Source organism: Mandrillus leucophaeus, unplaced genomic scaffold (genome assembly GCF_000951045.1).
Source record: "Mandrillus leucophaeus isolate KB7577 unplaced genomic scaffold, Mleu.le_1.0 Scaffold314, whole genome shotgun sequence".
Lineage (NCBI taxonomy): Eukaryota > Metazoa > Chordata > Mammalia > Primates > Cercopithecidae > Mandrillus > Mandrillus leucophaeus.
The window spans coordinates 577,920-594,868 of record NW_012103299.1 but is presented as its reverse complement, the minus strand read 5'-3'; the positions used below and the strand labels follow the sequence as shown (position 1 = coordinate 594,868).

The window sequence follows — 16,949 nt, the reverse complement described above, 5'->3', positions numbered from 1 at the left end:
TCCTTGCCCAAGTCTTCTATTGCTCTTTTCTTCTCTTCTCCACCCACAAAAAATAATTCACATAAAAACTGTTCTCTGGCCAGGGGCTGTCCCCTCTCAGCAGGGGGCTTTCTTTTTTGTTGACTTTAGAACCAGTTTGGTTTTCTGTGTCCAGATTTTGGGGTGCATAGATCCAGCTTCCTTTGGAAACTCTGTTTAAATCCCAGCATATTTGGAAGCTCTCTGACTTCTTCCTCCCACAGCCTAATAGTTCCAGAACAGTTGGATTGGAACAACCCTGGGGTTTAGAGGGAGGCAGCTGCATTTCTGGACTCGTTTGGGTGCATTTAACCCATGTGTTCACACTTGGGGTGCAAGAAGACAAGGCGGAGGGGTGCATTTGCATGCTGACTCTAGAGCTCACTAGTTTGTGACTGGCTCCAGGCATATTAAATGCCATGAAGCCTCAGTTTCTTTATCTTTAAAATGGGTTTCAGAAATAATATCCCTAAAGCACCAGGCAAAGCATAGAGCACATGAGGGGTCCCCAGGAACCTGCAACTGTCCTGATGAGGCTGATGATGTTGGTGAAGAGTTTGGAGGAGCCTGGCTTCTCAGAAAGGTGATGGGGTGAGTTTAGTGAGGAAAGCGCCAGCTGCATGTTTCAGGAAAGCCAGATGCTCCCTAAATGCTTTGCCAGTGGTGCATGATAAGAACCTTATAAAAAATATCCACATGCAAAGAAAAATGAGGAGGTTCCATGATTCTCCTGCTTTCCTTATCAGAACCAAAATTTGAGTCTTTGCTGAGAGCAAAGGTGAGAGCATTAACTTTTCTTTCCGTTTTGAAGCAGAACTCCTTGGAGGCCTGGAACTACAAATATAAGAGTATAATTATTCTTTCCCCAAGCCTCGTGTAAAATAGGAATAACACTGATGGGTTTAACTTAAAAATAAACTTAAAGTGGAGATTCTAGGCCTCAAGTTGGGGAAGGTGTGTGGGCATAGGAGTCCTGATCTCAGTTTGAGTTCAGACCCCACCCCACTCACTAGCCACACAGTTTGGGACAAGGCTGTACCACAGTTTCTTCACCTGTAGAATGAGGATGATGCCTATTATTTGTGGGACGTAATGAGGATGACATAATGCATGCAAAATGCCTACTGTGGTGCCTGGCATGTAGTAGGTACACCAACAGTGGCACAAATTGAGTAAACCAGGGGCTCTAGCTCTATTCTGCTATTGTGAGCAAGAGCTGGGGAGGAGGCAGTGGGCTCCCCTGTGTGTGCCAGGCCACTCAGCTGTTAAACTGGTGGTGCCTGCTGCAGGCTCAGTCTGAGAGAAGGGGAGGCCAGGCCACGGGGGAGACTCAAAGGTGAGACCAGAGTGAGCCTTGAGGACCTCCCTAATGGGGTGTGGGGCTGGTACTTCCAGGCCGACTGCGTGAAATTTATTCTTCTCCTTGTCTGGGTGACTCAGGCAGGGGCTTGGACAGAGTCCCTGTGATGGAGGAGAAGCCTAGGGTGGACTTCTTCACCTGGCTTCTCTCCCTTTAGGCTGAACATCCGCAGAAGCATAGAATTCTCTTGACATACAAGTCCACTTGTTCAAAGCTGTGCCCCTGAGCGTTGGACATCAATGACCCTCTCAGACAATGACGCTACTCACGTGGAAGCCATTTATTTAAAACTTTTATTAATGCTTGAAGAAAAATAATGCAATGTGACAATGTACAGGTCCTGTTGCCTAAATCCGTAACAGAAACAGATATTATGACTTAGCAAGCTCACGTGGTGCCAATTCTGAGATCAGACGGGGTTGTTCCTCCTTAGGAAGTGGCCACTGGAAGCATTGTTTTTCCATGCTATTTCCGTGAAGCCTTTTACTTGGTTCAAGTTTAAATTTCTCCCTTTGTGTGTGTGTCTGACTATAGTTCTGGCCTGGTGTTTTCTATTTATTTAGTTTTAGATGTCAGCATTTTACTATACTTGGTCCTCTCATTTCAGAATAACAGGGCTATTTATTGATACAAAGGAGAGGTGTTCAGATCATCTTGTTAAGATGCAGAGCTCAAAATAAACACTAAATCTTTATTTGGAGATCCACATCCTTCCTCAAAGGAAGGCTCATGAGTAAATTTGTATGCAGTATAAAGCCCAAGGAGAGGGTGTATTTTTAATGACTACTTTGCTTACATTTTAGATTGTGCAAATGTCTCAATCAATGCTTACAGACATTTGGACCTTCCTCGGTTTTGAGCAGGAGACCCTGAGCAATAAATACTATTGTATGCTTCCAATAACATGAGGGACAGGATTGAAATGCCATCTACCTGACTTCTGAGAAGAAGACAAACCAGTGGCGTGAAAAATATACAACAGAGATCAGTCAATGGGTTCAAATGAACATAGTGAGCAATCTTATGCCTTGGGGGAAAACACAGAGATAATAAATACAAATGACAAATATTTACAATAGAAGCAACAAATGGGACATCAGTAGGCGAACACATAAAACATTTACACGGAGGAAAATGGAAAAGTGATGCCTTTCACACATCCAGTCCAGGAGCTGGCGGACAAATGAACAGCTGACTCAGCAAGGCGGGAGAATGTTACTGCTTTGGCTTTTGAGTGATGTCAGTAAAACAGTCAACGTGCCTGCCGCGGTGGCTCACTGCAGGAGACGGCCACGGTTTACACGCGTTCCCATGGCAGAGCCTGACACACAGGTCCTCCTCCCCCCAAGGGCAGAGCTGGATTAAGTGCACCAGCTCTTCTGTTCTCTGCAGGCCCAGGTCTTGCTGGGTGCTGGGGGGACCGGTGGCGGCGGTTGGAGGTGGGGTTTCCTCCCCTCCCCCAACCAATGATTCTCCCCCACCCCGGCATGGATCATGAAAGACTGGGATTGGATTTGGGTCATAGAAATACTAGCTGTGTTTTGGTTGAAGGCATTCTCCAGGAACAAGTCATTTTAGAGCAGATACACTTAGTTTCTTGGTGTCTGGCTTCAGGTTGCCTTGAGGAAGAGCTGATGAGTTGACAGATAAAGATGCATATGCTTTTTGGCCCACTCACTAGAACAGAGATCAGTGAACTGTGTCCTGTGAGTGAAATTCAGCTGGGGGCCCGTTAAATAAATCTTCCTGGAAAGGAGCCAAGCCCTCTGGTTTGTGTGTTGTCTGTGGCTGCTTTTGTGCTAGGACGGCAGAGTGGAGCAGTTTCGACAGAGACCTCATGGCTCGCCAAACTGAAAGTACTGGATTCACTAGCTGGCCCTTTGCAGACAATGTTTGCCGACCCCTGCTCCAGAAGAGCCCAGCCCAGAATGCCAGGCCACTCCCTACAATACCAGCTCCTGCTTGAGAAAGGATAGGCTTTAATTTGATGGCCTATTAGGAAGAAAAGGCCTATTTAGGTGATGTTTTAAATAACCCAAGAAACCCACTGCTGAGACTTTAAATGAAAATCCTCACTCTCCTTTCCTCGTAATTTTATTTCTGTCTCTTCTCTCTGCCTTTATTTGTCCCCTTGGACTCCTCTCCTTGTTGCTAAATTTCCAATTAGGATCTGGAAAATCCTGTTCCTTAGAGATTTTCAGCAGTCTCCTCGATTTTATGTAAAAGGTCAGCATTTCCTGATGGGAATTACTAAGTAGTCTTCATTCTCTTCTTTCCTTTCCCATCCTCTCACATGGAGAAGCCAGGTTTCCAGCTGGGCCTCCTGGAATCGCCAGGACACAGCTTTACCAGTCTTGGCTGAGGGTCAAGGTGAGATAACAAAACCCTAAGGGAAATTTGTCAAATGGGCTCCCCACGTGTGCATTTTCCTCTGGGTGGAAGGTTTCCCCCAAGTGGGCAGGAGTGCGTGTCAGGCAGTCAGATGTATGGCTATGTCGCTGTTTGATAGCTTTTACAATAGAACTTAACAACAACAACAAAAAAATCAGCCTCAAAGGATGGGCTGTTTTTTTTTTTTTTTTAAATTTTTTTTTAAACCCCTTTGAGCTGGTTTTAATGACCCAGTTGCTTTGTTTGAAAGCCATTTATTTAGACGACAGATATGTAGATATAACTGGATAAATAAAAAAGTGAAATCGAGATTTGAAGCAGTGGTTAAAATATAAACTTATAGGGGCCACTCCCTTGGACAGTGTCCCCCCCAGCCCAGACAGAACAATGGCTCAGAAATTACACATAGAAATGACACTCCTCCCCCCACCCCCGCCAAGAGCTCTGAACCTCAAGGTCCCACACAAGAAACTGAATTTCAGTTTGGCACCAAGCACCCCCTCGGCCCCTGCCCCCTCTCCACCCTTCTCCTGCATTCTAAGCGATATTTATTTTTACATTCACTCCTGTCCTGGAATCCAGCCGCCCTGACTTCCGTGGAGACAGCACCAGGCGCTGCTGCACCAGAAGCTTCGGGGCGGGGCCCAGCACCCACTGTGTGGCCCAGCTCCGGGGGCCCTGCCTTACCCTGCCCCTCCCTGGTTCACCTCCCCCACAACAGAGCGGCCGACACCCACTGGCTCCACAGATGGAAAGAAGACAAAGGTACAAGGATAACGCGGGCGCGCTCCCTTGAGTACGTGTAAGTGCAGAGTTCACCAGGCACCCCCGAGACCCCACGGCCCCAGGGGTCTCCATCTCACCTGTCCGTTCCGCGAACACACACCTCGATGAAGTCCACAGTCCCCACAGAATCCTGTGTGTGACATCCCCCCTCTCTAATGGTAAATGTTTTGGAATGTCCATAGATAAGAAAATGGACGGCGTGGAGGAAAGATTTCGCGGCCTGGCCTTTCATTTCACCTCCGGATATCGGAATACTCAGACTGTTCATCCTCCCACTCACTGCTGCCGGAAGGTCCCTGAGCCCCAAGGCCCCCGACTCTGCCCCGGGCATGGGCGTTTGGGTGGCTCTTGCTACCTCGCTCACCCTTGGCACCTCGGCCAGTCTCCCTACTGCTGGGTTCTGGGAGGTGATGTCCTGCTTCCCCGTGGTGGGCCCTGGAGAGCTTGGCTCTGTCCACCTGGGGCTGGCGCTCAGGGGGCGCCGTGGGAGGCCTCTGGATGGCTGAGGTGCAGAAGCTCAAGATGGAGCACAGGCTTCCCCAGTTCTGCTCACACTGAACCTGCACGCTGTGGGTGATGGCCTCCTTCACCTCCTCCCCACAGGTCAGCAGCAAGTTCACGAGGTCCACGTAGGGTCTAAAGATTGAAAGCAGAGAGAGAGAGAGAGAGAGAGAGGGGCTGGGAATGGAGCAAGTCCCAAATGGACCACAGAGGGTAGCGGCAATGCTGGGAAGGAGGCATGGCCGGTGCTTGGCTTGGGTTCGATGGAAGGTCTCTCTCAAATGACTTCAAGCCTTTTCTCATAGTTTATGGAGTACTGGCCTTAACCAACACTTATTGGGTGGCCATTGTGTCCCAGGCTCACAGGTGCATAGGGTAAGAGCTTATGGCTCTTAGGATGAGCGCTTAGGACCCTAAAAGGAAGACCCTCTGGGGAAGGTGAGAAATCTGGGTGGCTGCGGGAATAATGGCAGGAGAGCTCTGGGTGCCTTTAGGCTACATTAACTAGGTGAGTTTCAGCTAGAGTGGAGTTGGCTCTGCGGTCCAGTGGAATCATAATTAGGCAAATGGTGCAGGGCCTTACATAGACTCCCAAACAGAAGATTCTTTTTGGTAGGGAAGAGGAAACCATGAAGGTTTAGGGCCATGTGCCCTCTGTGAGAAGCTCCCAAGAAACCATTTTCCCCATGTTTGTGTTTGCCCCGGGTTTAGGCTCAAGGTGAAGAAGGGTGTTTTGGAAGTTATTAGATGCATTTCCTCTGCATCTGGAGGAGTATGGAAGAGCTGAAGTGGGAGGGAGGAAGACCGCCTCCCTGGGACGTCATTGCCCATGCATGCAGTGACTCCCTCTCTCAGTAGCAGAGGCTGGGGAGTAGCTGTGGCCATCTACGCATCTTTATTCTTTCAGTCTGGGCTTCCTTAGATTGGAGTTGAAGGCTGGCGGTCAGGGGACCCTGTGTTTGGATTGAGAGACAGCTCGCTGTGCAACGAACTCGCCTAGTTCTGGAGGGCAGAGCCAGTTGCTCAGGCCATTCCGGTTGCCTTGGGCTGTTCTTTAGGAAAACTGCTGGAAGAATTTACTCCAGGGGGTGGACAAGGTGTGCAGAAGGCAGGAGCATCTGCTTTTTTATATTTACAAGTCCATCTGATAAGGAGTGTCCCCAGCAATGGGCTCTCATGGGTCACTCACTGAGCTTTTATTTTAACCTCTCACTGGCCTTTAAACCCCCCCAAGGGGGGTATAGAATGTTTCACATGGCTAACCAGCATTCCTAGGCAGTCCTCGCTGGCAAACGTTCTGATTTATCTGACCATAAGCACTGCAGCTCTGGGCCATCACCCTGAGCAGGGAAGTCACCCTGGAATGTGAGGTCATTCATAACAAGGAGCAACCTGATTTGTCCTCCCTAAGCCTGGGCCACCAGCGAGGCTGCGTTACAGCCCATGGAGCCTTTTCTTTGCAAGCTGGCAGCTGTTGCTATGTGGAAAGAGCAGACTGTATTTTGAGATGCGTGAAGTAGTTTACTGCATTTTTATTAATTAGTCCTCAGGCTGGAATTGAGTGAACTGTCCTCATCTCATGGATGTAAAAACTGAGAAGAGCAGGGAGAAGGTGGCTTTTGGAAGCTTCTGGGCTTCAGGGCCCAGGGCTTGGCTGACAGCAGAGCAGAGAGGAGGAATGCTCTGGCTGATAGAGATCAAGCTGCTGTTTAGGGCCAGTTTGATGACTTTGGAGTCAGCAAGTCTGTGCATGGTCGCTGGGCAAAGGGCTGTAAACCCTCTAAGGCCGGCCCCTGACAACGGCAAGACAACCTAACGCTGTCTCCTTGGACTGCCCTGAGGTGGGCATGCAGGAGGCAATATGAGGGAAATGCTTCATGAGTGCTTGTTTCCTTCTATTTTTTGAAAACTAGAAGCTGCCTCCGGAGCTCAAGTTCACTGAGTGTGTCTGTTAAAGCAGCAACAGGATTTTAGCACCTGACTGTGCCTGCCACGGCACCAGGGCTAGATGAGCACACTGCAGGGGTGAGTGTCTGTCTTTCTGAGATACTAACTGGATGCTGTCTTCAAGCTTCTTGCCCCAGATTAAGGGGAGGGCTGTCTTGGGGATATACAGACTCTCTCTCTTTCACCTTCTCTGCCAGGGCATTCTGTCTGCCAGATGAGCCCCCAGAAGCCCAAGGTGGATCTGGATCCGAGAAGGCTGGACGAGCCCATGCTCTCCCCTGCCCTTGGCCCTCTTTCTCTCCAGGAGGAAGCTGTGAACTGCGGGGAGGGGTGTGTGTGCCGAACCAAGTTAATCTAAGCCGTGTTCCGAGCTGGCATGGTGCCTTCTCAGGCTGCAAGCTCAGCCCGTGTCTAATGACAAAGTCCAGCTCGTTCAACTGGGTGTCAGCAAGGCTAAAGGATTTTAAAAAATACTTGGAGGGGGATGTGCCTGGAGCCTGCCAGCACCCAGCAACACGGCGAGTGGGGGTCAAGCCAGGCCGGCTGCAGCTAGGGGGACACAGATGCTATGCAGAAAGTGGGGCGGGCAGGAAGGGGTGAGGGGAGCAGAGAGGAAGAGCTTAAAAAGAGCAGCATTAATTGGGGGTGAGTGCTCTGGTGTGGATGGGGGTTGGGTTGAAGGATGGGGTGGTGCAGATTCTGGGGTGACTGTGATTTCCTCATCTCTAAAGTGAAAAGCAAATTCAGTTCTCTTTTTTAATTTTTTTGACCAATACCACACATTCGGAAATGACCTTCTTGATATTTGGGGACTGATAAGATACTTTAATCAGTTAAGATGCTTGAAAAAAAAAACCAAAACTAAAAAGCAGGCAGTTCAGCTAGAAGTACAAGTCGATGCACTGTCACATCATGGCTTCAGAAGGAAAGGTAATGGGGGCTTTTGGGAAGCTGGAGTTAGTGGAGACCCCTGCCTAGAGATGACTTAGGGGAAAGCAAGAGGAACAGCATGTGACCAGGCTTCTTATATGGGCTGCCTGCATTTCCAGAGCAGGCTGGGGTAGGGGGTCATAGGCTCATTCTGAATGGTGTGAGGAGACCATGGCCCCGAGGGCCACATTCCCAAGAAGGAGACACTAGAAGAAGGCTTTACCTTCTACTTAATTAAGGGGAGGGGGCGGGACTTCCAACCTTCAGTTTTCCCAAAGAATACTTTTCTCTAAGAAAGATAGTCTTCCTGTGCTCCAGGCATGGATTATAGCCTCATAAACTAGGAATGGGCCCCATCACCCACCCATTCCTGAGGCCAGCAAACTCTCTCTAATGGGGGACAGGGCTGGAGGCGAGTGCAGCTCATGGCATTTCCTAGCCATGGGGGCATTTGTCTGTTCCAGAGGCACCTGAAGGAAGGAAATTTTAGAGTGTTCTCCTTGTGTAATGGGGATATATTTGATAAAAGGACAAGAAGCCCACCACATGTGGGGAGCTGTGAGACCTTTCAGGTCTAGCAGGGAGATTATAGGCTGGGAGCGAGTTTGAAGTCTATTCCTGACGACTGGCTAGAGTCATGTATACCAGCAATTCCGAAGCTTAAAAGCAGGAATCAAACCTCAGTGCGAGTTCTCTAATGTCTTAGCTTCACTTTCCTCCTCTTGGGCATAGTAATTTCTATCTTGTAGCATCTTTGGGGAAGATAAATGAGATAACCCATGTAAAGGCCCTGGCCAAGGGCCTAGCACATTAAAAAAAAAAAAAAAAGACAGCTGTCATTGTTGTTGATGATGCTGTGGTTGCTACTGTTCCCTTACAAATATTTGAAGGATAAAAAATATTTTGTAAGGCATTAGCCTAATTCAAGGAAAATACAATATTATTTTGCTTTTGGCAAGAGCTTCCTGCAGAGTTTCGCCATGAATTGTATGATTCTAACACTGTACCAAGGGTGTTGCAAGATGCCTATGACCTTATAACCAAGTGGAAAGAGACAGGAGGTGGTTGTTGTCTCTGTCGTCTGAGTGGTGTTGGTGTGGTAGGGACATAACTGGAAGAAGGTTGTGGCACAAACTGAGGATCAAGAGTTCATAAAATTATACTGATTTGGCTCAGTGAGTCACCATGGAGAGACCAACAGTGCCATCAAACTGGTAATGACTTGTACGAAACTGCTTGGCTAGTGGCTTTCTTTCTGCCCTGTGTCTCTGAGGAAAGAGCCATTGTCAATATTAAAAAAAAAAAATTATCTTTAGGGGCTCCTGGCCCTGCCTCACGTTAGGAACAATTGTGTACCAACGTGCTTTACCATGCTGCAAAATTTAGGATCCTATAGCGGAAATATTTTGTAAGGAATGATGCATCCTGATTTTACCATTGAATTTCAAGTATTGAAATAAGTAAGTTCACATTTCCTTGTTTTGGCATAAAAGTGTTTAGCTGATTAAAGTTTTTGGCATTTGTTTTGCATTTTTCTGAGAGAGTACTAATGTATTAGAGAAGGTGAACTCAACCTTCTAAGGGAAAGGAAACTTAAGGAGGCAGGAAAAGCATCTATAGCTCTGTTTTCGGCATTTGAGAGTATAGGTTCTGGAGCCAGACTGCTCAGCAGACTGGAGCCAGGTCCCAAGCCTGGCTTTGCCTGTCACTAGCTGTGTGAGCTTCGCCTTAGTGAGTCTCAGTTTTCTCATCTGTCAAATGGAGGTGACAAGGGCTGTTGTGAGGATGAAGTGAAAAATTCACAAGGAGCTCTTAGCCCAGTGCCTGGCACTTGGTAAATATTCAACCAATGTTATTAGCAATCTGCTGTTGGTAAGGACACCTCTACAGCTACTCAGAATATTCTGAGAGCTAGTGGGTTCTTGGCTAAGGGGAAGATGAAGAGCATTTCTGAATTGACACATTTCATTCTTAGTAAAACGATTTCCATTTCTGTTGCTTGTGGTTTTGAGACTGATGAGGGAATTCTCTCTTTTCCTGAAAGCAGCAGGAAAGGGGCCTTTTAGGAGAGTCAGGGTAACTTTCTGAAGTAAATGGAAACCTCCATTTGACAGGCATTCAACCTGTAGAAGCAACGCGGCTCTCCTCCCATACACCTTGCCGTCCTTGGTGTGGCCCTTCCACCCCAGGCCCTCTGTGGGGCAGTACTCACTCGTGCAGCAGCAAGTCCTTGAAATGGATCATCTCCACTATCACCCGCGTGTTCTCCTGGGCAGCCGCGCACAGGTCGTGCTTGAGGTAGCATTCCCGCTGCAACTGGAACACCATTTCCCTGATGGCCGGGCACTTCCGGCTTATGCAGCCGAACCTGTGCCGCAGAGCATGGGCCTTACATTTCAAGGCGTCTTTGATGAATGACTTGCCCTGAGAACACACAGGCCGGGGAAGGGAGAGAGGGGCAGAAAGCAGGAGACCTCGTTACACGCTTGGACATTTCAGCCCTTCTTGGGCTTACACAGGATATTCCTGACATCAGAACCCCAAGGCCCCGCCAGAGACGGATGTCCTCCCAGGTGACAGGCAATGCCACATCAGGAGGCATGTCCAGAGTGACATGACACCCCCAGCACTTGGCAACAAGGGATGTTCATTCTGTAGACTAACACATCTTCCTCCTTCCTCCCCAGCTACTCTGTGAGTTTCCCTCCAACGGGGGCTTCCGTGGCTATGTGTCTCTCAGGTAGCCCAGTGCTGGTTGTTTGGTGACAACTTTTCTGGAACACAAACGGAATTTGGCCAGACACAAATCCATAAATCCTTCACGGTTCTCACAAGCAGTTTCCCCTGGGTGGAAGGTGCCTGCATGTCCAAATCTCACACTTTTCCTTTCTCTCTTGATTCCAGGGGCGACACCAAGATTGACTGCTGACTGTGCCTCCCTTTCTGCCTCAGTGCCTCCCACGCCCCAAATCCATACCCTTGTCTCCTCCTACCCTACCAGGAAGAGCGTTCTTTTCCTTTTTGAAAATGACTCTACTCCTTTAAACTGTTCGGATTATTGCCTCTAAAAGGCCGGCCTGGCACCCTGCCTGGCAGCATCTGGAGTCTGAACTGCCGCACTGGCGGCCCCTCCCCCACACTCCCTGCCTCGGAGTGGCGAAGGCAGCCAGGCATACATCTGGCCTGCAGTTCTCTTTCCTGGCAACCCCGTTTGATTGTGCTTATCCTAGAAAGGAGACAGCTGTTGGGGGTGTGGAGGCAAGCTCGGTGCTGCTCCCTTATCAACCTCCCGCGGCCCGGAGGCATTGTGGGATGCCTACCCAGGAATCCCCGCACCCCACATTACTATAGAAACGAGCTGTCGTCGGAGAGGTCACCCCTCTGTTTTTAGACAGACCCGGAAGTCACTGAGTTGAGAAAGTAAATGGGTTTAGGTTGGAAGTGGGAAGCCAGCCAGCACATTTATTTTGGTTCTCTCTTTAGCAGCCATAGAGATGTCTACAGATAGCATCTGATCTCTGAAAAACCATGTGGCCTGAGCACCCTCCCCGTGGCCCCCTCTCTTTTGACTGTCCAGCCAGAGCCAAACGGAATGGAGGGCAGGGTGTGCCCGTTTATTAAGCAGTTGTGTGCTGAGCATCGACTTGAAAGGGATGCCTCTAACTTGAGAACATATTCCTGTTGGTTGAGAAAAAAAGAGGAAGATGAATTTATGCGAGGGCTGTGGCAATCTGTTCTTGGTATTCTTCCCTGACATCCTGTGGGATTGCCCTTAAATACACGTCTTTCCTCCGGATTTCCTATTACGTTTCCTAATTCCCGTTAATCCAGAGTGATGCTTTATTAGGGAGCCTCAAGGAGTTCAAAGTTCTACCTCTTTCCTTCCCTGGTTTCAGTTTCCCCTCTGGCCACTGCACATCCTCTGCAGTTTAGGCTGCCTGCCCCGTCATCACCTCCCCTCCTTGTTCCCAGGCACTGCTTTGTCAGGCTCACTACTGTATGTCAGTGGATGGGGACTGGTGACATCCATAAATCTCACCTAAACTGATGGCCACCTCCAAATGTTGGCATTGCTCTCCAATGAACCAGGAGAGAGGTTTCTGAGATATAGTAACAGGGCATTTCAACAGGACATATAAGTGGCCAGGGAGAACACGAAGAAGGTGAGTCTGAAGCCACATGCCATCTAAAAATGAATTTGCGTTGTTGGCACTGGAGCCATAGGTTGCTTGTTGTGTTCCTGCCTTGCCCTGAGCAGCAACTCCACGTTGCCCTTGGGACCCTGGGATAACCGAAGTGGGTCAGGCCCTGACTATATTTATTATATAGAGCAAAAGGAAAGTGTGGAATTGAAGGACTCGATCAGGGTTTTGACCTGACAGGTTGGGAGAGAAGGATCTGCTACTCAGGAGGAATAGAAGTCTGCTCTTTCGGAGGTCCTGAGTTATTTGGGTTGCCTGCACACACACCATATGATGGATTTCTACACACTTTGTGTCTCATTTCCCTAGTAGGTGAAAATGGCTTCTGAAATGTATAATTAGGGGTTCTTGCCCCTACCTCTCATGCAATGGGCTTTGGAGACTGAGTTCTGGGTGGCCAGACACAGCATGTCCCCTTCCAAGGTGTTTATTATTTATTGAGACATTGGTCTCCAGTCTACCCTGCCTGTGTAGACACAGCTTATGAGTGCAGAGGGCAGACACTGGAATAATGTTTTATACCTAGACTGTCGCTTGCAAGCACTAAAACACACCACAAGGAACAGCAAAGGAAGTTGGTTAACAAGGGTTTCCAATGAACATTTCAATCATGTACGCTCACCCCAAACATTCTTCATGCTCTGGATGGATTTTTACCTGGGCATCAAATTTTCCAGCGTTGTGCAGAAAAGTCATGCAAATCCCATGTAAGCCCCGAATCTCACAAGAATTGTTCTCGAAACATTCAAACACGCCACACCCCACATCGCCAGCGTTGACCAAACAGTGCTGGATCTCCGCTAAAAGGAAAATCACATACAAATATATACAAAACTCGAACCCATGCTGGGCAGTGCAGAGAGGTCATTTGAAATAAAAGTTAGTAACAACTCAAGGAAAATTTAAGGAGGAAAAAAGAGTTAGTAATGACTATTTCAGGACCTAAAAAGCCTGGGAAACAAAATTTCCTCCTTTAATCTACTCATGAAAAATATCTCTATTTGTAAATATTTGTAGAAAAGAGCTGAAAATTACAAAAATTACAACCAGAAGGCTGGTCTGAGCATTCCTCCTTTTCATCCTTTCCATTTTATTAAAGTATTTGTGGCAATACTTAGTTTGAGAGCAAAATATATTTCAGCTTTTTAAATCCACAGGCAAAAATAAAATTTTGAGTTGAAGACTGTACTTCGTCAATGAAGTACCGTTCTCTACTTGATCTGTAGAAGTTGCTGCTATTAACTTACAGCCATTTGCTTCCTGACACCCAAATGACAGCATCTAAAAAGCAGTTTCAATTCAGCTTTATGATTCAACACCTAAAAATCAAAACAAAATTCCTATTAAGGCAGTGCCTCCCAACCCTTCGCATTAAAATACCAGCTAGGGAAGCTGCGGTTGGCCAGCAGGCTTAGGAGTGGAGTCAGATGGGGGCGAGCTTTCAGCAACGCCACTATCCGCGGTTGCAGGCTCCTTTTAATTAGGGATGGGGTGAGGTATATCACCCAATCCCCTAGAATTCCCTCCGCCCGGGAGGGAGCTTGCAGCTCTTCACCCAATGTGGCCCCCATTCCTCTCTCGGAAAGGGCAGACGGAGGGAGTTAACTGTCAGGCTGCAGCGTGCAAAGCCTCTTCCCTCCCTTCCCACTACCCAAGTCTCTGATTTAAACCAACCACAAAATTACATCAGAAAAGTATATTTTGGAAGAAGGGCGGGGTCGGAGCAGATAATCCGCATCAGATTAAATCCAGCGAGAGAATGAGGGGCGTTTATTGTTGAGGGTCCCCAACCACCGAGAATCACGTTCAGTTCTCAGAGGAAGCGCCAGAGGAGGGGGAGGGTGGGCGAGGGTCTCGGGGTGGTGGGGGTGCCGGCCCCAGCATGTGGAGGTGACAGGCTCCGTAAGACCCCACGCGCCGCCGGGGCAGGACCGCGCAGGGCCGCGATTCACTCACTTGGGGCGTCCCTAATGGGCACTCGTGCATTCTTGCTCGTGCGGTGAGCGCACACGCCGCGCGTTCACACGGCCCCCCAAAGTCGGGGGAGGGGTCGTGGAGCGAAGGAGCTGTAGGCAGATTTTCTTTCTCTTTCCGAGCTGGGAAAAGGGCCAGCCCCGTGCCCTGCACGCCTGGCTCTGCTTTGTAGCTTGCTGGTGAGCCAAGAGCCGGTCGAGCAGAGGAGGCGCACGGTTCGGGTCATGTCACCATTTCTTGGCTTGCTGACCTGGCCAGGAGCTGGGGATGGCGGCAGCACAGCGGAGGTACGCTTTGCGCCGCCCCCACGCTCCCTTCCGAAAGCAGTGCCCCCAGGGGGAAAGTTCGCAGTGCCATCTGTCTCGCCGGCAAAGTTCTAGGATGTCCGGCATCTTTTGAGGAGGGGGAAGACGCGGCACTCTTACTGAGGCCGTCAGGCTGGGAAGAGAAGTTCTCCGGATGCAGGGCGCAGCCCAGCTCCGGGGACCCTCTGTGCCTCCCGCGTGCCGGCCAGGATGAAGCGCGCTTTGCACCGGACCCGGGACTCGGGGGCGGGGGCTGGCGCTGCCAGCGTCAGACGCTGCCTCATTTCCCCTCGACCCTGGGGAGGACAGCAACAAGTCCTGCCCCAGCCATTTCATCACCCTTGCTAGCACGTGCAGATTCCGGGCGCTCGGAGCCCGGCGCGGACCTCGCCTTGCCTCGCGCTTCCCTTTGCACGTCCCGTGCCATCCCAAGAGTTTGCGTGGCCGTGGGTGGGCGCCTGGCTCCCGGTGAAACGCCTGGGGCGCGCCGCGTGGGTGCACGGTGTCCTCTCCCAGTAGCTCCCGGTTGCGGGGGCACATGCACTTACCTGTATTCTGCAGGGACAGGCGGCCTTTCTGCTGGGAGCTCCTGTCTTGGGGACCCTCGGGTGGGTTGGTGGCGTCGGTCCCCCGCGCCGGGTCAAAGGTGGCCAACACCAAAGCCAGGGTCATGAAGTGGCCCAGCCGTTCGGCACACATGGTTCTTGGTATTAACCTCCCGCCAGGAGACCTGAATCCTTTGTGCTCCCCTCCTCCTCCTCCTCTTCCTCCTTCGCCGCTTCCCCTCCTCCTCCCACTCTTCCTCTTTGCTCGCCTTTTCCCTCCTCCTCGCGGCCGCGGCTCGGATAGAGGTTACCCAGCGCCCTCCCGTAGCTCTCCGGAGAGCATGTGACCAGGCCGTTAGCAGCGCCGCGAGTGCCTGGCAATGGCAGGGATGGTGCCTCAAATATCCCTGGAAGCTCTGGTGTCACTTGAATGAAGGAGTCGAGCAGGTGTTGTCCCGGCGGCTGGACCAATCCGAGACCCCGGCCCTTTTGACAACACGGCCGGGAGGCGGGGCCTGCGCTCAACTACTACAGGAGGAAGCCGAGCTCCGCTGGGAGCGCCGGACAAAGTTGCCGACCTGGCGGCGGCCACGCGTTTGCGTGCGTGTGTATGAGTGTGTGTGAGCGCGGCCGGAGATGCGTGCGTGTGCGGGTGCTCCAGGGCAATGGTCGAAAGGACTGTAGAATATAAACGCGAATCCAAGCTCCAGTTGCTGTTAAAGGGGGACGGTCTGCTCTGGGACAGAGTCCCTCGGGCCCCTGGCTCACGTCACACCCGCATCGGGTTGGGAAAGTTTCCTCTTTCCGCCTTTTGGAATTCAGTGAGATTCTCAGCCCAGAGGACTTAATAAATTGAAGCAGTTTCCCGGGCACAATGATGCTGTGGGCCAACTGAGCACACATGGGAATTCCTAGCCTTGTGACACTTTGCATTAAAAAGAACCCCACGATTGAAGATAGGAGCAGAAGTACTAGATATAGTATTTGGTCTGAGCAACTGCCCTATCTTCCCGCTTTGGTGGGCCGTGCAACACCTGGAGTGTCGTTTCTTGTCCTTCCCCTGATCCAGACGCATTCCAGGCTGGGCTGCAGGGATCCAGGTGACAGTCGGGACTTGCATCATTTCCAGGAGGGTGGCAGGGAGGCCCAAGGCAGCCCTGAGTCAGCCGCTGCGGAGCATCGCGTGCCCGGAGGCTAGAGCTTGAAAGACAACTTTACGCGTCTCCAAACACACTCCTGCATTTTCTCAAAGCGCTGCTCGCCACCCCGCTCTGGGTTCCCTTTTACTCTCCAGTCATCCGATGGAAGTGGTGAGAACAAAAACAAAGACAAAAAAGCTAAATCCGGGGAAATTATCTCCATCTCCTCCCTTTTCTTGTTCGGCCCCCTCCCCAAGAACCGCTGGGTGGGGATAGCCCCGGCTACTTTCTCCCCCGGCCCGCGGAGGGAAGGAGAAAGTTGGGCGCCGCTTGGAGCGCCTCTTCCCCTGCTATGTGTGTACGTGTGCACGCTCACGTCTCCCCCGCGCCGGGGCCTGGGACAGGAACTGCTCTCCGTCCCGTCACCCCACGGCGCAGCTCGGGGGGCTCTCAGGGCTGAGGGAGGGCGGGGACAAGAGCGCCGCGACCGAGCGCCCCTGGGCACGCACCCGGCGTTGGCGCGCACTCGCTCCTCCCCTCGTCCCCACCCTCCTCCAGGAGAACAGGTGAGCCCGGGTACCAGCTCTCCATCCCCCACCCCCACCCCGCGCCCCGCCTGCGCCCTCTGCGGTAATGCGCCTGGGAAGTTTCATCACCCACTGCCCAGGCGACGCGGCCCTGGGTCTCCGCGGCGGGGCGCACTGCCCGCCTGGTTGGGGCCGCCATGTGACACGGCTGGGGGAGGGGGTGCGGAGACGCGCTGGCAGGTTATCTTTTGGCTGGCGCTTGACTTCCAAAGCTTTCCTTTCCTGTGTCCCGGCTGCACGCGGGCGTGGGGAAGGCGGAGGCGG

At 51.0% G+C, this 16,949-nt stretch overlaps 1 protein-coding gene across 1 annotated transcript; it reads right to left on the bottom strand.

Moving 5' to 3' along the window:
- Positions 1 to 1,653: 1,653 nt before the first annotated feature.
- STC2 (stanniocalcin 2) lies at positions 1,654 to 16,485 on the bottom strand. Its single transcript, XM_011987689.1, has 4 exons — positions 14,963 to 16,485; positions 12,793 to 12,935; positions 10,146 to 10,357; positions 1,654 to 5,191 (listed from the first exon to the last, which is right to left on the bottom strand). Exons 1-4 carry the CDS (start codon positions 15,111 to 15,113, stop codon positions 4,789 to 4,791), a joined length of 909 nt encoding a protein of 302 aa, XP_011843079.1. The 5' UTR covers positions 15,114 to 16,485; the 3' UTR covers positions 1,654 to 4,788.
- Positions 16,486 to 16,949: the final 464 nt, after the last annotated feature.